General features: G+C 38.5%; 1 protein-coding gene across 9 annotated transcripts in view; it reads right to left on the minus strand.

Annotated features, from left to right (window-relative positions):
* The window catches only part of LOC124116421, a 78,657-nt gene that overhangs the window by 17,382 nt on the left and 39,540 nt on the right, over window positions 1-21,735 (minus strand). For 7 of the 9 annotated variants that reach the window (XM_048383670.1, XM_048383672.1, XM_048383668.1 and 4 more), the window contains 5 exons: window positions 16,389-16,671; window positions 12,180-12,200; window positions 5,359-5,447; window positions 868-976; window positions 647-717 (listed from right to left, as the gene is read on the minus strand). In XM_048383670.1, coding sequence (XP_048239627.1) covers window positions 647-717; window positions 868-976; window positions 5,359-5,447; window positions 12,180-12,200; window positions 16,389-16,671 — 573 coding nt within the window. Of the gene's footprint in view, window positions 1-646; window positions 718-867; window positions 977-5,358; window positions 5,448-12,179; window positions 12,201-15,867; window positions 16,267-16,388; window positions 16,672-21,735 lie in introns of those variants that run through there. The other 2 variants (XM_048383671.1, XM_048383667.1) reach the window with 2 other exon arrangements.

Below are 21,735 nucleotides of genomic sequence, written 5' to 3' on the forward strand. Positions count from 1 at the left end.
TGAACAATTGACATGTATTTGCAAGCGCTTATGATTGGTGCCACCGATGGGACAGGATATGCTCACCTTTTCGCGAACACCTGCTATCATCACTATTTGGTAGTAATTGATAAACACATGCTTATGATTTCGTCGGAATCGAACAATGGACTCTGTATTTAGTAGAGATTTGTTATGATTATGGAAATGGTTTTATCGCTTTAATAATTATACACATAATTTACAGCGTGGCCGAATCATTCTGTTAACTACATGAGCAACAAGCTGACATTCTACGACATATTACATTTGTGGTTTAAATGTTATGCCATTTTTTATTGAAATGCGCAGAAAAATATTATATTGCATTGCTGATTTAAAAACGTCATTAACAAAAAACTAAAAAAATCTTCTGCCTTGTCTGGTAAAATACCCATATCTAACACCCAATGTACTGTTACGGATACTGCAGAATGAACAATCCACAAAACCGAAGGAATTGTTGAGGGCAAGGGAGCACAACTCTTTACCCAGTTAAGGTAGAAATAATGATGCTATTTTTTGCCAACAATTTTCGGATACAGTTTTAGTTAAGATTACAAGTTCATCTTCACATTTTAAAGTGATATTGTGACCTAAAACGTTAATTAACATTTTTGAAGCTCACCTTTCGTAATGCATTACATTCGCCCTCAAGTTCCGACTGACGAATTTCTGCTTTAACCAATCTGTCATATCCTGAAACAAAAATACAAATTGACCGTGATTGACCTATGGTGATAAACATGTAATAATGGTTGCAATATTTGGTAGTAGTATGATCTTTTATTCTGGTAAAGTCGAGAAAGAAGTAAAAGGTAGATAAACCGATTACATTCATTCACTTACGTTGTTTGGTCAAAGTTTCCTTTTCTTTCAACTGTTCCAGTTGCTCGTCTTTAGTTTTTCTTGCAGTTTCCCGCATATCAAATAGCTGCTCCCTAAGTGCTCGGTTTTCCTAAAAAATGAAGCGAAAACATACTCGTTATTGTGTGGTTGGGTCCTACTTCCAACCACTGGTTTACTTCATTGAGACTCTATTCTTAAGCGGCTACTGTGATACAACTGACTGCAGCATAAATGCACATTGATAACTATCTGTCGCGTGTAAACCACCTTTTCTTTCCAAAAGGTATATGTGTTTAGTGACACCTTTAAGCTTAAAACATTTACATACTAGGAATTTACGCAAAGTATACAAACCTGAGTTTACGTTTAAAAGTCCATAAACGCAAATATTATCAATATGAATTAGAGACAATCCATTTCCATAATCATAAGAAATTTCAGCTAAAAGCAGCGACCATTGTGCGATTCTGACGAGATCATTATCATGTGTCTATGAAGCACTATCAGTTAGTGATGATACCATGTGTTCCCGAAAAGGTGAACGTATTCTGCCCCAACTGTGGCACCCGTCAAAAAACTCATGTCCACGACATTTCGAAATCATTTATTTTACAAAGGTCAATGCCAATAATTACCAGATCATCACAATTATATCTTCACAGACTGCTTATTTAAGCATTAATACATAAAACTGTAGACAACGATACAAAATCAGTGACATCGTTCGGCGCAATAATGCAACACAAGCACCGCGCTTTCAATTATCAGTCAATAAGGAAACAGTAGTCCGGTAGTGGTCGTGGTCTACATGTTTATTATGGAAACATAAATGTAAAGGTATTTGCTTACATAGCTAATCAAATGCCGTGGAATCACATGCAGTTAAGATGTAACGTTTGGGAATGTAATTATCATACCTTGGGAGTAGAAGATATCTGATTAGTTTTCAAGTTACTTCCCTTTAAAGTGAAGGTCACCCACCTTCTAGGCTGTTCGGAAATTAGCTGATGCAACCATATACTATTCCTGTAAATGGCTCCAAGGAGCCCCGTGTACCCGTGTATGTTGATTTTAAAACGTCATTAACATAAAAAGGAAAAACATCTTCTGAGTTGCCTTGTCTGGTAAAATACTAATATCTTACACCCAATGTACTTTGATGTTAAGGATACTGCAGATTACACAATTCACAGAACCGAACTAATTGTTAAGGGCAAGGGGGCACCGCTCTTTTTTCAGTTATAAAAAAATTCATAATGCTGTTTTTGCCAACGATATTCGGATACAGTGTTAGCTAGGATTGGAAGGTCATCCTGACATTTTAAAGTCACATGGTGACAAATGACTATTAACTGTTCATGAATTCAAAGTCTTAAGTATTGATGTTATAATACGTAGACATTTGGAGATATGGATGTCAAAGTATATTTATTATATTGGGCTTAAATTCTGCAAACAGTGTAATATGGAAATGTTTTCACATGTATGTGGTCTTATGGCCATAAACAATAATAAACTGCATTGATCAAATGCAGTCTATCACTATCATTATCCTTGATATAATGTTATTAGATTACCATCCGCAGGTCTGCTTCTTGAACAGGTCCGAAGCACAGGTTGACATACGATTTGCAAAATGAGAAACCCTTTTTAACAGATTTAAGTGTTAGTTTGACTCTTATTCATCATGTTTTTAGCATATAGACTAATAGCTACACACTGGAAAGAGTCATTCTTGAGTGAGTTGGAGAGTTGCGCTTAACGTAGCTTTGAACCGTTATTTCAGTTATATCACTGCATGTTATCTTAATTTAGCACGAACGCCAACGGCGACACGAGCTTCTTTCGTGAAATCTACGAGCACGGGTATGGTGTTGATGACAAATGATAATAATCGGGGTGTATCGGGAAACCGGCGAGATATACTTTAATGTGAATTCGTGTAGCAGCTAGGATAACGATGACCTTCTTTTCTTGAGAACAGAGCGTGTGGTTAGCCTGCATTTGTTCTGTTTGTTACGCAGATACTTTGTAATTTCATTCGCAATATCGAGACAATTAAACGACGGATTAACTGCTGACACATAACTGTAGTTTTCCAGGACATGTAGTCAATAGTTGAAGTTATCAACAAATTTTAAAGGCGTCCACTTAAAGAAGTTTCCGTCAGAATTGAGATTCAAAATATATAGAGAGCTAATTTATGTAATACGAATCGAGAAACTGCATGCATCAATGTTATTTAACCTGCAACACAAATGTTTTAATCTGTTAGTTTTAAAAACATCTCTATTGTTTGATATTGCAATTCACAAGCAACTTTTGAAACCCCTATATAAACTATAGTTGCAGAAGAAACAACGAGCTGAATTAAGCAAAACACTGATCTTACTCATACCCACATGTTCTCTTACATACGATCAAGATTTATTTTGCATTTTTCAGAAAATAATTAACACACTAAATAGATCTACCATCCATCATATATTCAATCAATTGCATTATATATACCAATCGACATACTTAAAAATACAAGATCTATCAATAAATGTTTCGTCCTTAATAAATGTGTCTATCATTCAGTGACATCAGTGACCACAGGCGTTTACAGTCACATAATGTTTATCATGATATAAATGGAAATGTAAACCCCGAATTAGTTCATATGGATATGTTTAAATGCCACTTTTTAGAAAAATTCGAAACGCACCTAACATTCGATAATTGTATAAATGATAGGGTATATAGGGTATAGAAAAAGTAAAGGTGCTTAACACTACGACCACGACATTTGTGATATAATCTCACGTGCAAAAGAAACGTCTCCAAACATTTTTCAACTAACAAACAACACAAACACAAACACGAATAGATAATGACGTTTTATATGAATAACAAAAAGGTATGTAAAGCATGTGTGACCGAAGTAAAAAGAACATGTTAAATGGAACAGCTGTAGAGTCAATGTTATCACAAGGGGTCGATTGTCCAGTATTCGAGCACAAGCCAAAGCGGCAAATCACAAAAACCGCAGATTTTGAAATTGGAATTGGAAACTGTCAATACCGCGTATGTCCACCCCTAGCGTCGATACATGCCAGAACACGTCGTCGGGCCGAGTGTGTAAGTCTTCTGATCACGTGATACGGGATCTGACGCCATTCTCTCTGCAGTGGCTGAGCCAGTGCATTTCTCGTCAACGGAGGGTGTGGCAGTTGTCGAATCCGACGTCCAAGATGGTCCCACAAGTGTTCTATCGGAGACATGTCTTGGGATCTTGGTGGCCAAGGCAGGACGGACACGTTGTTGGCGTTGAGAAAGGCCGTTGTGACAGCTGCGGTGTGTTGTGTGGCATTGTCGTGCTGAAACAAGGTTCCTGGATTTTGCTGGAGGAAAGGCAGGACATGGGGCTGCAGAACTTCATCAATATACCGACGGGCTGTCAGGTTGCCATCGATGATAATGAGGTCGGTCTTGGTGTTCCCACAAATTCCTCCCCAAACCATCACACTCCCTCCACCATATGGTTCCGTTTCCTGAACGCAACAACGTGCTGTCCGTTCCCCACTTAAATGAAGCGTACGTAGATAACGGTCTTCTTGTGGCGTAGTGACTTTTGGTCGACCGCTCCTTGGCCTGTCTACTGTCCTGCCAGTTTGTCTGTAACGTGTGACTAGTCTGCCAATCGTTCTTTTTGCGGAGCCCATGATTCTTGCAACATGGTCGTGAGTTGTCCCAATCTCCAACATTCCAATCGCTCTTTGTCTCTGTTCCATAGTTAATCTAGGCATGTTCGGCGGGTTTTTCAGACGCTGATGATTGCAAAAGAACAGTTTCACACGGGTTTTATAACCGATCTTCATACGGGTGATTTCCTGCACGTGCAAGTCATTTTTACCCGCTTTTGGCATGCAGCACGTGAATTTCCTTGAGATACCATGCATTGGTGTGTTTGGGCAATGTGTTCCGAACTGTTTTTCATGTTTTTGACTATATTCAACAATTATAATATAATTCTAACTTTGGGGACGTTTCTTTTGCACGTGAGTGTATGTTCAAAACAATTACGACTACTGAACTCGAATTCGAAAATTACAAAGTCTTCCCTTTTATTCTGTATCCGTATTGATTTAATTTGTTATTTATCAATATTTATTTACCGCCTGGAAAATGCTTTGATTTCCCATGAAATCAGTGTTGGTATACATTTCCAAAAATATTTTCCAAAATGTAATTTCTACAAATATTTACCTTATACCGATATTACTAAAAAACTGATACATTTTAAACTCAATGGAAAAATCATATATGGATTTGGTCAAATTCCCAAAACAAATAATCCAGAAGATAGTGTGAATGTTTTGGGTTTATTTCCTTATTTCCAGTAAGTGACATTGACAATTCAGAGAGCCAGTTGCAGCAGCATGAGTAACTGGTTAAATTCAAACACCATTTAGCAGCCCATTAAGAAGACAATAACATTGCACTTACAAACATGAGGTGTCTTATCGTTTCGTGTAGTTGTAGCTTGTCTTCCGTCATATACTTGTAAGGAAAACTTTCGATCAGATCTTCTCTGCCTAAAACAGGAAAGTCATTTCATATATATTTACAGATATAGAAAATCACTTACATTGGATGGGTTACCACGAGGATTTGAAACTCTAAATGTTGTTTATATATTAATATAATAAGCTAAATTAAAAACGCCTGATACCTTTAAAAATAAAATAAACAGACACAAATAAGAAATATGCTAGTATAACTTATCTTGTGCTATTGACAACTACAAGAATAATGTCATCAACGTCTTCTATAAATACATTTCCATCTAAAAGTATGCATAATCCCATTGTTGTAGTGTATTAATTGACAGTTCATAAACATAGCCCCACGGCACTGTAGCTCACACACCCGGATATATAGTCAACACTTCAAAATGTTAATAATGACAGCCACTTGGCAAAATTGATATTCACACATCTAACACTAAAATCTGAAGATTTGAATCATATATGATTTCATCTTAGAGAGAAACATACACGCCAAAGCCATTTAAGTCAAGTATGCAGATTTAAAATATGGCGGACATATTGAAAATCTCGAACAAATATGCAAGTCATGACATTAGCTCACTTTCAGTCAGGTGAGCCAAAATCTAAACCTCACAATACCTTCAACAACTACAGAAAAATGGATTGTTTAGAGTGTTTGCGAGTACGAGCACAGCTTACTCGCGACGATATAAAGAATCTGTAATATACATCTCAGGTTCTTACATCTGTGGGCCGAGTATATATCATATCTACTACTAGATCGTAGACTACTTCATCACTCATGAGTTAACATATACTGAACAACAAAAGTTCCTGTGACATTGAATAAGTTTTAATGCAAAGTTATGTTTTTTACCAAATCTGAAACAATTTCGGTTTGCAACAGACAAAAGACTCCTGTAAGTGTGCAAATGGTTTAATTTGCCATACTGACTTCAGAAAATGCGTGATGTCATAAAAAAACAAGAACATGCCAAAATGTTAATTTACAAATGAATAGCGTGTGTGTCCACCTCTGGTTGCGATGCAAGCAACACATCTTCGTCTCATGGAATGGACCAGGCGTAGCACAAAGTCCTGTGGGATATTTGTCCATATCTGCTGGAGCATGTTTCGAAGTTCCTGGAGTGTCTGTGGAACACGTGGTTGACGTCGAAGGCTCCGATCTATCTCATCCCATATGTGCTCGATTGGTGAGAGATTAGGGGAGCGAGCCGGCCAGGGGATGACATTCGCGTTGTTGTGTTGAAGAGACTCCTGAACAAGTCGAGCAATATGAGGCCGGGCGTTGTCATGTTGAAAGGTAATGCCTGGGCCATGACGACGCAAAAACGGTAGAAAAACAGGGCCGATGATCTCGTCGCGGTAGCGCTGTCCATTGAGATTTCCCTCTACCACTATCAAACTGGTCCTTCTTTCCTGCTGTAATCCTACCCCACACCATAACGCTGAAGCCCCCGAACCGATCTTCTTCCATTACATAATGATTGACGTAACGTTCACCTCTACGTCGGTACACTCGAAACCGTCCATCGCTGTGGCTGAAAACGAGACTCGTCATTGAATAGAACTTGTCCCCACTGCATGGCCGTCTCGCGTAGACGCTGTCTGCACCACTGTAGACGTGCTTGACGGTGGTTTCGTTGTCAAAATGGGACATCTGGCAGGTCTTCTGGCGACCATCCCTGCACATCTGAGGCGACGACGTACGGTTTGTGAAGATATTCGTCGAAGCCAGGGATGCTTCTTGCAATCTGTTTTGCTGGCTGGAATCGATTTCGTAGTTGTGTTGTTCGAATCCAGTTGTCTTGTCGATTATTGTTTACGCGTGTCCTGCGACTCCGGGGATGGTCTCTGACTGCATTCGTATGTTGCCAACGTTGCCATAAACACCAAATGGTGTTTCTGTGGACGTTAAACTGTCTTGCAACATCATGTTGACTCGATCCTGCTTCAAGCATACCAATGGCTCGCAGACGCTCATTTTCGTACAGGTGTGGCATTTCGTAATTTTGAATAATTGCGTATTTTTGTTGTGTTTCTGAGTGGTTGTTATCAGCACGATGCTGAACAATGCATATGGAATCCCGTTAACATACATGTACAACAATATTGAAAACCAAACTTTACTTGTTTGAAAAATACACTAAAATATTGGTGTCACAGGAACTTTTGCTGTTGAGTATATCTCTAACTCTTTGTTTTAAATCCATCAGAAATATTGTTACACTGCCCACTTCCTGTAAGATCCAAGCAAAACCAAATGTGAAACTGAATAACATATTCATGACAGAAGTTGCCCACGTATGACAATCAGCACAATCCAATACATAAAACATTTCATATGCCTTACAGGTACATCTATTGCTTTGCATATGTAAAATGCTTAGCCAAAACGTAATAACCTCAACAATGAATTACAATATACATGTATAGGGTATCTTCCACATTCCCCTCAAACCATAGCACTTGGAGTAGTCTTACTGATATTCAGAAAATGTTTACAGGCAACATTGTTTACCCTCTCTGTGCAACCCTGTCTTTGTTAATCCTATATTTCTGAACAGACGAGTAAAGTTGGTATTGTTTGAAATGCAAAATTGTTAAAGCAAACATGTTATGGAAACATACATTTTCCGTAGCACTTCAAATAACACATTCTTGGTCTTTGTTGAGACGTATCAACATATGCTGATTAAAAACCTCAACATCACAGTCACCACATATCGCTCTTATTACTCTTCCTCATATCGCACCTCTCCTGAATTCAACTATTTTAGTTTTTTCAAATATTAACGAACAATGACAAGGATTTGCAATAATTGTGCAAAGCATTTAACCGTTTATCTAATCCATACATACTGTACTGAGAGGCACAAATAAGGCATGCTCAAATTAAAGTTTCAATATTTTTTTACTGAAATGAAATATACAAATGACAATCAATACAAATGACTAATTAAAGATTACACTGATGAATTTCATGAACAGTTACTGTATGACAAAGAATTAATGTCTATGAAAATGACGTCAAAGGCGAGTGGTGTCAATAACGAGTGTGTCCTCCTTTTCACTAACTTTGATGAAGCTTTATTGTTAGGATTCACACATGCATTATATGTTACCACATTAGCAATCTTTCTTCAATTTTGTATCTGAAAATTTGGCAAGTTGACAATTCCTTACAATAAGGGGATGCTTGTTATGGTTTGTACAAAGCATGTGTCCAAAAAAGTGCTTTATTGTTTTTGTTCAACATTCGGAGTACAAATTTTGTGAAAAATGACACGGTAATCAGGTATCATTTTAGTTATGTGTGTAGGTGAGGGTCAAACATTGCTATATTCTGTGTCCGTAGCTCTATGGCTATTTAAGAAACTAACAACAGCTGACTGTGGGTGCTTTAATATATTTTACAGGCTGTCGAAAGCAACTAATCTCTGGTAGAATTGTTTGAATTACCTTGCATAGACAACTGTGGTATAGGTAAACCGCAGCCCGTAGTGTCCGTAGCCCCTATTTTAATAACTTGTATTTTAAATAAACTGCTAAACTGTTAGCTTTTTTAAGTTTAGGATACATTCAAATGTTCATAAAATCGGAACAAGATGAAATTCAAAAAATTCTAATGGTGTCATTTGCTATAAACTATTTTGGGCTACGGACACTACATACTTTTCAATTAGTCTATGAGGTACACTTTTGATCATACCCGCTAAGGGTGACAAAGGTTTCTTGAGCTTAAATTAAAGTTTCTATCCAATAGATGATATGTAGCAATGAAAGCCATAATAAATTAACAGCTGTCAAATTTTGCAGCTCACCAAACACACAGCTCCAATGCTACTTTCACTTGATATAATACATAATTAGTTGTACGTCGACATCATCATCATGATAGCTGCACCAAGTGTTGCTATGGAAGCTGAAGACACAAAGACTTATGTAGACCATTTAAGTTGTATGCATTGGTTGAATAATGAATGCAGATGTGATTATTATTATATCCTGCAGCATATGCTCCTCGATCCAAGTATCTGAACTTTCCTTTTCTTGTAGGTGTAATTTGACTAAGGTACAAAGTCAAATGAACACGTGTTAACATGGGACCTACTAGTTCCAGTATTTTGGCCTAGTTAAAGATCTTGATGTACAATTTGTATTTTGAATACATTCTAGCTATTCTGTGTATTCTAAGTCATGCTTCAATGATCTTTTGACTCAACTATTTCTTGCAGAGAAAGTCCCTGATATCAAAGTGGCAACTACTGGAAGTTTCTGAGAACTATTATATTATATATATTCAGTTCATGTTGGAAACGTCTACTGAATAAATGATTTGAAACATTCAATTCACTCTGAAGTGAAAGATTCAATTTGATTTCTGAACCCTCCTTTTAAGGTTAATTGTGTAAAAGTAATAATGTTCACATGTGCAGTGAGCAAACATTGAAAACGCTACTTTTTAGTGATGTCGACAGTGAGATTTCACAATGTAGAATGGACATGATCAACATTAACTGTCAGAGGAGTGAATTTTGCAAGTAGCATATCTCTGTATTATGTACATTTAAAATTGTTCAATGAAATCAAATTGGTAATAGATTTAGCGACTAAGAGACAATGGTGAACACCTTGGTGACAAAATGTGGAAGAGATACTCAAACAACTCTAGGGAAGAAATCTGAGTAAATGAGGCGATACAGGAAAAATGTGAGTATTAATGCAGAAAAATATGAACTTCTTTGAAAGACATATAAATATACGAAAGACATATAAATAAAGAGAAGAGAAATGAAAAAGAAGAAACAGGCAATGCAAGGTGACCAAAAGCATACTAACGCACAACGAGTAAAGAAACGTTTACAGAAAACAAGCTTACCGCCAAAAGGTAAAGGAGAAGAGAGAAAATTCTTTGTCTGATGTAAGGAGAGTGAATAACAGATCACAGAATTATGACAAAGTAAAAATCGCTGAAAAAGAAAGTTGACTATACGCAGGATTAGAAGGCTGTACTTCGAACACAACAGTGAAGGCTTCGAGTCAAACTGAAGAAACAGAAGGCTGACGAGTTAGCATATACCAGTGCATTTGAGAACAGATGGTCAGAATATCTTTTCGTCCATAAAATAAAAAACAACACTGCCCAAAAAACCAAGTAAGAAAGCTAAAAATTTGGAACATCTGGCAGAATCACCAGAAACATCTTAAATTTTGAAGAAAAGAAGTTCATGGCTAAGGGCAGAATTTAAGAAAATGTTTTGGGAATGAAATGCAATGCTACATAATAGCACAACATAATGAAAAGAAAAGAGTGTATAGAAGCTTGACATATGCAGTCCTTAAAATGCAAAGAATTTAAAACACACATAAAACTTAAGACAGGAAGGCACATCTATTACATGCCTAAAACTGAAACAGTGTGTTGGAAAGTACAGAAAAGAAAACCAAGAAAGGACAGAAATAGTGACACTTGGCAGAATAAAGTGCAAGACTTTTTTTCTGTCACCAGAAATAAATCGTGAGGTTCCGGGAAAAAGAGATGACGTGACCATATAAAGCAATGTCGAGAAAGAAGCAGATCAGAAGCACATCATGATCATGACCCTGCAGGAAGCATATGACCTATTTAAGGTGAATAACCGAAATGAAAAGGCTTGACATCATTGAACAAACTGAAGCCTTTCCATGTTAGATATATTTCAGAAACCAATAGATGATCTTGCTTCTGCAGATTTGCTACAATGTTGCCTTAAAAGTTGAATCAGCTAACACTAAAGACTTAAAGAAAGTATGAACAAGAGTTTGCCACTAATGTGGCTATGCCCCCCGCCCCTGTTGCAGAATGTATGACATAATTAAATCTAAACAAACCCTAACCTTTTTTAACCGAGGTGGAAATTGTAAAAAAAGAAGAGTTTGCCACTAATGTGGCCAAGTCTCCTGCCCAGCAAATGAAGTGTATATTATGTCAACAATAGTGAAATTTGATCACACAAACACATACATTTGAAAAATATTCAAAAGTTTGTAAGGAGTAAAAGGCAGCAGGGGAGCATCTACTTGATGTAAAAGCAAAATATCCTGAAGAAACCACATAAAATGCTGCAAAACACAATTTCTATGAGGTTCAAGAAAAACTTGAAACCTTCTCCACACAAAAAAACATAATGGAAGTACAAACTGATAAAACCAGTTACTACATTTACTACTGAATTCATTAGGGTGGGAGAAAGAAAAACCATTACAAGTCATGTTACAGGCACACACTGCGAGGAAGTAGGCCGCCACGAGTGCCACACACATTTTATGGTCATACCATGTGATATGATAAAGTGAAAAAACAAACAAGACAATATTATAAATGTGAATGTTAAAACTCTACAACACAAATGTCTTCATATCAACATGTGCTGAAAACTGTAAACAGTTTTATAGAGAAGTATGCCATCTTATCGCACACCCATCTCTGTCATAATCAATGCAGAAGTAGGGATGATGGATTTGATAATGAAGTCATTGAACGAAAGTTACCCTCAACCAATATTGAGGCACATACTGACAACTTGGAAGAAGGCATGCACAGTTTCCCCTACTATGGTAGAAACCTCAAACACAAAATGTAGGCACAAAAAACCTTTATTATGACTTATAAGATTCCTTAAACAAGGAAGTTCAACTTGTTGCCATGGAAAAATAAAAAAATATAAATTTCTAAAATTTCTAAATAGTAAAAGGCACCAGTTGAGCACGTACCTGACAGAACTGCAAAATTTCCTGAAAAGATATTGAACGGTTTATAAGTTATGCTCCGGAAACGAACCCTACCCTCACAGAACCTAAGTCCATCTTATTGCCATGGAAACGTAAAAGATAAAATTTTCTAAAATTTCTAAGTAGCAAAAGGCACCAGTTCAGCATGTACCTGACAGACCTGCAAAGTCTCATGAAAAAAATATTTAACGGTTTCTGAGTTATGCTCCGGAAACGAACCCTACCCTCACAGGACCTAAGTCCATCTTGTTGCCATGGAAACGTAAAAAATAAAAAAATTCTAAAATTTCTTAACAGAAAAAGGAACCAGTTCAGCATGTACCTGACAGACATGCAAAGTTTCATAAAAAACATATTTAACGGCTTATGAGTTATGCTCCGGAAACGGACGGACGGACAGACGGACGGAGCCCGTTTCTAGATCCCCGCCAACTTCGTTGGGCAGGGGATAAAAAAAACAAGCAAACAAGTCTCAAATTTGACACTTTGTCCATACACAGACATTCCTACCAATGTATGTTTAGAGCGAAGGTGTACACAATATCAAGGATGTAGCAGAAAGGTGTAGGAAGGAAAACAAAGACATCACTTGGCACAAATGGGAGCATATGACATTAAAAGAGAGTGATACAGAAAAGAGAATAATGGCATGAATGCGAAAAGTCACTAGTTTGGATGCATTTCTTGCAGTCTTTAAGAGTTCTCTTAGTATCTACTCCAGTCATATCTTCCGCTCCAACTTGCAACACAAGCAGATGCAAAGCCGCAAAAGCAATCTAAAACCTGAACAATTGGTGATGGTTGTTGATTATTCTGAAAATTACGAAGTTCAGACTGCTTACTTTGACCGGAACATGGTGACCATACATCCAATGATATGTTATTACCAATATGGTAATAGATGGTAAACCAGTGACAATCAAACATGCCATAATTGACATAACATATGACCTCAAACATGATGCAGCTTCAGTAAAAAGCTTTTAAAGCAAGGCAGTCAGCATCACAGAGGAGAAAGTGAAGGGACCAGAAGTGCTGCAGTTGACTGATGGCTGTGCTGCACATTTACAAGAGGATGGGATGCTTTTGGGATATCAGCCAACAGACAATCAAGACTGCACGCAATTATTTTGAGACAAGCAATGGACAGAACATATGTGTCTTGGAGCCATAATGAAAACATTCTTGCTACCGTGTTGTACTATCAGGAAAAGTTATAAGGGATGCAGAAGCAGTGCACAAACTCTGCACGGATGTCTTTGACCATAATCCGAAGCTGGGAAAAAAGATAACAATTCCATCAAAGACAGTGAGAGACAGTTTGACTTCATCAGATAGAAGAAGGCCTAAAACCTGTCCAAGGAAACCGTCCATCAGGTGAAGTATACTGGGCATCCCTATGAGATACTGAGTAGGAACCTGTCTTGCTATTGTACTTGCTGTGTTGAAAACACTGGTTGTGAATATAAGACCTATGTGTGTGAATGAACAGCAACTGAAAGCAAAAGATACTGGTATCCTTCAGAACTTAAGTTTCCTTATGTATTCTTCTACCGGCAATCTATTGCTTTAACCATTAACAGTATAGACCTTTCCGGCTTGCTCCTGATCTCTTCATAGAACCTACACACGTGGAGCTTCTGTTCCCATGTAAGTTAGCTGTATCGACTCGTGTAAGCTGTATCATGTACAACATATGCTACATCAACGTTCTGGATAAATTTTCTCGTCCATTATTTCACTTCAGCTTCTATTTCTAAAATTGGAATGATACAAGGGAAGTTCAAATTGGTGATTTTGTTTGCATAGCCTTAAAATATGTGAAAAGGAGAAAAGCTGCCATTTCAATTCTGAAATCACTCCATCCTTTGCATGAAGTTAGGATATTAGAGACAATATACCATTCGTTGGCAGTCTTTCTAACGAACGAGCCAAAGTTTGGCTGCAGTACATGAAAGGTTTATTGTTGTTCCCATTGACAAGGCATCAAATAACACAACCATTATATGTAAGCATCACTACATTAATTATTTGATCAAAGAACTTGGTATAACTGACATATCAAATAATGCCACATATAAATATGTTAAATGAGGAAGAAATCTGCAAAAACCATGCATCGGTACTATAAAGTTTTGACCAGACTCAAAAACCTGAAGTCATGTCCATTCCTCTTTTGTAATGAATTCTAAAGCACCACAAAGAGAGTGATATTGCTGGATCCAGTAGATATACCACCTAATCCCAGTCTCAAAGATTAACCACAATCCTTAAAACAATCAAGGAAGGACTTATTTCAGACAAGTGGAATTAATACAATATGGATTCTCAAAAACGCAAAGGAGATCATAGGAGACCAGTGAGACCGTCTCATCTGTTTCATATTTAGATATATGCATACAGATTCAGAGTGACAAAACACTTTCCACAAGACTGTATGAGAAGAGGGATGACTTCAACGTTCCAGTAAGTTCCCTTTATGTCGGGTAATAGTCAACTTTCTATCATGTGGAGCAATATTCCAGCAGCTCCAGCCTTTAATGTCTACATTTCACAGCTCTTAAAGTACAATCGAGCATGCTCTTTTCATGAAAAGGTCACAGAGCGTCAGATACCTCTTTCTTAAAAGGTGTTTGATCAAGATTACAACATTCAAGAAGGTAGTAAAGCTTTCCAAAAGCTTTAAGGTAGACATGTAAAGGACATTTTACGCGTAAGTAACAAAAACGATGTCTGATGCAATTGCCTACTTTGACTTGTACCATGTGTTACCGTGTATTTTCAGGTGAACAATTGATTTTCCTTTGCATGTGTTTGTAATGGGTGCCACCGGTGGGGCAGGATACGCTCACCTTATTGCGAACACCTGGTATCATTACCATTTCATAGTGATTCATAAAGTAAGAGGAATTATGGATGTCAACTTCTTTATTGTGAGGAACACAACGTTTCGGAGTACATGCTTACTCCTTCCTCCGAAACGTTGAGTTCCTCATAATAAAGAACTTGACATCCATAAATTCTCTTCCTTATTCGTATCACTTCTAAATGCCTTTCAAAGGCTTATTCATAAAGACATACATGTACTTATGATACAGTCAGAATCGTAGAGTGGACAATGGAGATATCAGATGATTATTGAAAAGGTTTTATCGCTTTTATGTATGTTATTTTACCTTCTCATGACTGACTAAATATTTTTAAATTAAACTCGACATATCATCGAATGTTTTATCTCTAAGAATCGAGTTTGATAAACTGAGAATGTGGGCAAATTTTATAGGTTAAAGGTCCCGTCTCTTAATCAGCTCCACATCATGTTAAGCATAATATATGTGACTTTGTAAAACTTTGGATTTGGTTGTTTGTGATGTTTACTAGGGACTATATTCTTACAAAATTGGTAATAATAAATGCATATAAGTTAAGGACCAGTTTGTAATAGACATAGCCATGTGAAAGTTGATCATGTAATCAAACTAAGGAAATATCTAATTATCCAATATGTCAAAATTCATCATTGTAGTCATAATATCTCGATAACAAACATTAATTATTTACATTTCCAACCAATGATATGATCTAGCGAGCCCTTGACTACAAACGCCGTCTGGAAATTGTTCTAAAGCGCCAATGAAATGACATTAATATGTTGCCAGTTGACTGGTACCTTTAGCCATCCCAGTAGGATTCCTGGGAGCAGTGCCTATCGCCGGATACACTGGGTTTTTCCATTTGTTGCAAAGGAATAAGAAAAATTATAAACGATACAAAAAGTTCAAAAACATCAAAGTCGGCAATTGAATACTTAATTGATAAGTTATGAATACAAATGGTTCACGAGTTTTGTTCCATCCTAGATTATCCCGCCCCCGTGGGGATTCCGGGTTGGAATAGGACCCAAACAACATATTCTGGTCGCAAGAGGCGACAAATGGATCAGGTGGTAAGAGGTTCTATGACATATTTAATTGTTATCACCGTACCCCGAAGGCGAGGGTCGTTGTTAACAACATCAATCACTGGATTATTTACAGGCCAATTTCATACAGTTGGAATACTGCTGAGTGCGGCTTTGAACAACATACAAAGAATCGATTATCCAGTGTATTATGTCGCCATTCTATTATGATCAATACCCTTGACCATAGCTTCGTTGTGGAAGCATTAATGCATTAATGTAATAATTACCGTCATCGGCTGATGTTTTATCCAGCTGTTTCCTAATATGCGGTTGTGTGTCGTCCAGAATATCTTTCAGAGTGTCGTATGCCTTTTCGTCTTTCCTTTCTAGAATGTCCAAAAACAGTTTGCACTGCTGTAATCTTCTTGAACGTTCCTTGTGAAGACGATCATGTTCTGACCTGCTCAGTATGCCTTTCTTTTGTAAGGCAACAACTAGAGGCTCAACGTCAAGATCACGCAAAAGGAACTTGCGATTTTTCTTGAGGTTGATGACGTGTAATGGCTCCCGCTGTCAGAGTAAAATGGAAAACCAACCAAATAATATTTCAAACATTTATGGGTTTAATAATAGTTTAGTAACACTTTAACATGGAGTTGTTTGACAGTATGAACAAATTTCAGACGACAATTGATTATTCGAACGAGATGTGCATAGTGATTTCCTGCACTGATTTAATTCATGAATATAGAATCTTCCTGTGGGAAGCTGTTATATATTGTACAAAGCAAAGTCCAACAAAAACTGTCCTGCTTTTTCCCTGGCTTAAAAAAGGACTGTACTGCATATTCTCTTTTTGAGGCCAGGAAATCAGCAGGAAAGTTTTTTTTCGACTGTACTTTCTTTTATATATAATTTCCAAATAACTACAAGGCAGTTGTATGGGTCTTATTAAGTCAACTCTGGATATACTATATGTTAATGTAATCAACAGCAAATGTAATTTCGCTAAAATATTTCAAAATATTGGTAAACAATTTCGTGAGCAACTACTTGATACGATTTAAGCATTACTTTGAGATGGTACAGTGGGCAACAGAATATTTATCGACTTAGCTCATATCCTCATGCACGAAATACATCCGAATGAACATTCAAGACTGACTACCAAACTAAATATACCAAACTTCGGGCCCACTATATAGATCCGTGAAGAGCCGGGGTACAATAGGTCTTCAGCAACCAATGCTTGCCGTGATTGACGAATATGCTTGTCGTAAGAGGCGAGTAACGGGATCGGGTGGTCAGACTCGCTGACTTGGTTGATGCATGTCATCGTATCCCAATTGTGTGTATCGATGCTCATGAAGTCAATCACTGATTTGTCTGGTCCAGACTCGATTATTTACAGACTGCCGACATATAGCTGGACTATTGGCGAGTGTTGGGCTACGGGATTAAACGACAAACAAACAACCAAACAAAATTAACCAATATTTTGTTTTCGAATAAGCCGGACACCGCTCTACCTAAGTAATATCAAGCAGACAGCTCCCAACAGGGTGCTACTGCGAATACATTTTAGCGTATTTGAAATTTCATCATATTACTTTGGGGTGTTATCCATTTCTTGAGGAACAAATACATCATCCAGACATCCAACGTTTTGTTCTTGTGATAATTTATTGTAATAACCTTGACATTTGTTCCCTCCCGGCCTACATGCTCAGGTTTTGTCATATTTCAGAAGAAGAAAGTCGACGAGGTTAAGAAGTATTTAAGAATAGAACATATGATTCCAATTACATTTGACTTGATGCATATCGATGATCTGATATCGTTCAATAACAACCAAAGAGCCAATTTCCTTCCACTGATTTAGCCACCTGAACTTCAAAAAAGAAACCAGTGAAACGGCTTCATCTGTTTCATATTTAGATTTATGCATATAGATTCAGAGTGATAGAACATTCTCCACAAGACTATGATAAGAGAGATGACTTCCGCTTTCCAAAAGTCAACTTTCCCAATATTCAAGTTGCTCCAGCCTTTGGTGTTCACATTTCACAACTTTTTCGGTACAATCGAGCATGCTCTTTCCACCAAAGGGCGACACACGACTCTTACTCAAAACGCCTAAGAAAAGCTTTCAAGACGTTTTATGGAACACATGTGGAGGACATTTTAAAATTTGACGCATCAGAGACAAAAATGGTGTCCAATGCAAATCCCTATCTTGACTTGTACCATGTGTTTTTGTTCAGGTGGAGAATTGTGTTGTTTGCAAGTTTGTTTATTACGGGTGCCACCGGTGGGTCAGGATAAGCTTACCTGGTTACATCACTGTTTGATTCATAAAGGCATGCTCATGATATAGTCGGAATCGTGCAATCGACTTTGCTTTGAGCAGGTATTTCTTATGAACATGGAAAGGGTTTTGTCGGTTTTATATAAATGTATTGTTATAAAGGCAAGGTAGTTGACGTTGTTCCTAGTTAGATCTTCTAAAACGATTGACAATAAAGCACAGCAGGCCAAGAAGGTATGGATACATATTTTGAGAAGTTTGCACTCTCTGCAACCGTTTTGAGGCAACTGTGTTGAAGTGTGGGGGTTAGAAAAGGAAGAAAAGTTCGATATGGTACAAGGGAACGCATGTAAATGTTTTTTTTAATTTAGGACTTTCTGCCTCGAACATCGCACTGTTGGGTGAGTGTGGTACATATTACATTCATGTATGTGTAGAAAACAACATGTACTAATTATAAGTTACATATTTTGAAAATGCCCCAATGTCGTTTACCTGAAAAATGTTATGATATGATGTGCTTCTATGGTGAGCAAGGTCGGATAAATTAGGTTACAAAGTTAAGAAATTGTCTGTGTAGATTAGAGTTTGGATATATATAGATATATCACATGTATGGAAAAAAATGTTAGTATACATATGTTTCAGCAACGTTTAAAGGCCATCTTCCAACAAATTTGGCATACTGAACAGCAAAAGAAACCTCACCATGGATAGATATATGAGAAACCTTATTTGTCCAAACACTGTAAACATACTTTTGAGACATATTAAGAAATGAAACTTGGCAAAACTGATGATCAAGGTTTAAATTAAAGCGTCAAATGTTCTTAAATTAAAACAGAACACTAGTCTCTGAGAAAATGGCATCACAAGTCAGTATCTCGTGTGTCCGCCATGTGCATTGATGGCTGCCGTGCAACGTCGATATATGGAATGAATGAGGCGGTTGGTTGAGGCCATAGGCACTTGAGCTCACACTCTGAGGAACGACTGACGCAGTTCAGCTGAAGTTGTCGGCCTTGGTCGGACGTCATTCAGTCGTCTTTGAATCTCGTCTCACAGGTGCTCATTGGGATTTAAATCGGGACTGAGGGCAGGCAACTGCGTTGTTCTGATGCCATTCTGATAGAGGAAGTCTCTTGTTGCTCTCGCAGTGTGGGTACGGGCGTTATCATGCTGAAACTCGTGGTTGCGGCGACATGCCAAATGAGGTATGGCGTTTGGTCTCAAGACTTGATCAATGTATCGAGCTGCTGAGACACCATTGCCTCTCCCTGGACCGATGTTCTGGAAGACCACAGGGCCGACCCTCTGTGCAAGACCAATTCCATCCCACACGATGATGCTCGGACCACCCCACTAGTCTCTCTCAACAATACAAGCATCCAAATAACGTTCCCTACGGCGTCGCTAGACTCTCTCTCTCTGCCATCTGCTGTTGAAATACAGTAACGGCTCTCGTCTGAGAAGAGGACTCTTCTCCACTGCTGGTGGCGCCAATGCTGGTGCTGTGTTGCCCACTAGAGGCCACCCCGGCGATGACGATGATTGGTCCTCAGTGTGGCTTGCGACAGTGGAGGTGTCTGCTCGGCAATCGTCGACGCACGTCGACTGCACGTTGCTAGAGCCTGTATATGGTCCTTACGTGGACTTGAAATGCATTGGCTACATGCCGGGCGGTTTGTTCAGCTTGCAGTCGTCCAATGGCTTGGTGTCGCTGATTTCTTGTCAATCGTGGCATATGGAAGCATTTCAATAACGAATGAATGTTACCCGATCTGGGTGGATTTTTATAGGGCAAGAAATGGGAGAACGCATGTGCATTTGGGCCTTGGTCGGACGTCATTCAGCCGTCTTTGAATGTCGTCACACAGGTGCTCAATGGGATTTAAATCGGGACTGAGGGCAGGCAACTGCGTGGCTCTGATGCCATTCTGCTGGAGGAAGTCTCTTGTTGCTTTTGCAGTGTCGGCACGGGAGTTATCATGCTGAAACTCGTGGTTGCGGCGACATGACAAATGAGGTATGGCGTGTTGTCTCAAGACTTGATCAATGTACCGAGCTGCTGTGACACCATTGCCTCTCCCTGGACCGATGTTCTGGAAGACCACAGGGCCGACCGTCTGTGCAATACCAATTCCACCCCACACCATGATGCTCGGACCACCCCTAGAGTCTCTCTCAACAACACAAGCATCCGAATAACGTTCCCTACGGCGTCACCAGACTCTTTCTCTCACTGCCATCTGCTGTTGAGATACGGCTCTCGTCTGAGAAGAGGACTCCTCTCCACTGCTGGTGGCGCAAATGCTGGTGCTGTGTTGCCCACTAAAGACCGCCCCGGCGATGATGTTGATGGATCCTCAGTGTGGCTTGCGACAGTGGAGGTGTCTGTTCGGCAATCGTCGACGCACGGTGTATGCACTAAAGTGTCGCTAGTGTGTCCCCATGATCTGTCGAGCAGTTTCCACAGCAGTAACAAAGCGATCTTGAAGATGCTGTCGCACAATCTGACGATCCTGACGTCGGGTGGTGACCCCTGGTCTTCCACTACGTGGTCGGTCATCTGTAGTGTGGGTGGTCTGGTACCGTTGCTGGAGCCAGTATTTGGTCCTTACGTGGACTTGAAATGTATTGGCTACTTGCCGGGCGGTTTGTTCAGCTTGCAGTCGTCCAATGGCTTGGTGTCGCTGATTTCTTGTCAATCGTGGCATGTGGTAGCAATTCAATAACGAATGAATGTTATCCGATCTGGGTGGATTTTTATAGGGCAAGAAAAGGGGGAACGCATACGCATGTGCATTTCAATTTTCACGGAACTGACGTGCATCAGGTTACCATGGCCGTTGCCGTGATATGTTTGGGCGATCGGTTTTATTGTCACCTGCTTTGTTATTTATCATCAAATTTCATTTTTCCGGACAAGATAAGGTTAAATTTTAGAAACATTGACAAAAACTATCCAGATATTTAAATGACAACTTTTTAATGCAATGTTACCCTGGGTGACGTTTCTTTTGCGGTTCAGTATACATTGTGAAAACTATTTGACCTTCGAAACACAAAGAACATTCATAACTGATCCTCGTTTTTGTTAAATTTGTCGTGTTTTGGAAATTGAGCGTTTGCATCACTTCAATATACCTAGAAATTAAAGAAAATGTAAACATTCTAGCCAAAACTGAATTATACATTATCTTCAGCCTAACATCCACAAATGGTACATTTCGATGTCATCGCCATGCTCAAACATTATACTATTTTGCCAAAATTATTTGTACCATGCATATGTGATTCTTGGCAACATTACAGAATAATCATTG

This window comes from Haliotis rufescens, unplaced genomic scaffold (assembly GCF_023055435.1).
Source record: "Haliotis rufescens isolate VD_foot unplaced genomic scaffold, xgHalRufe1.0.p SCAF_5, whole genome shotgun sequence".
In the NCBI taxonomy this organism is placed as follows: Eukaryota; Metazoa; Mollusca; class Gastropoda; order Lepetellida; family Haliotidae; genus Haliotis; species Haliotis rufescens.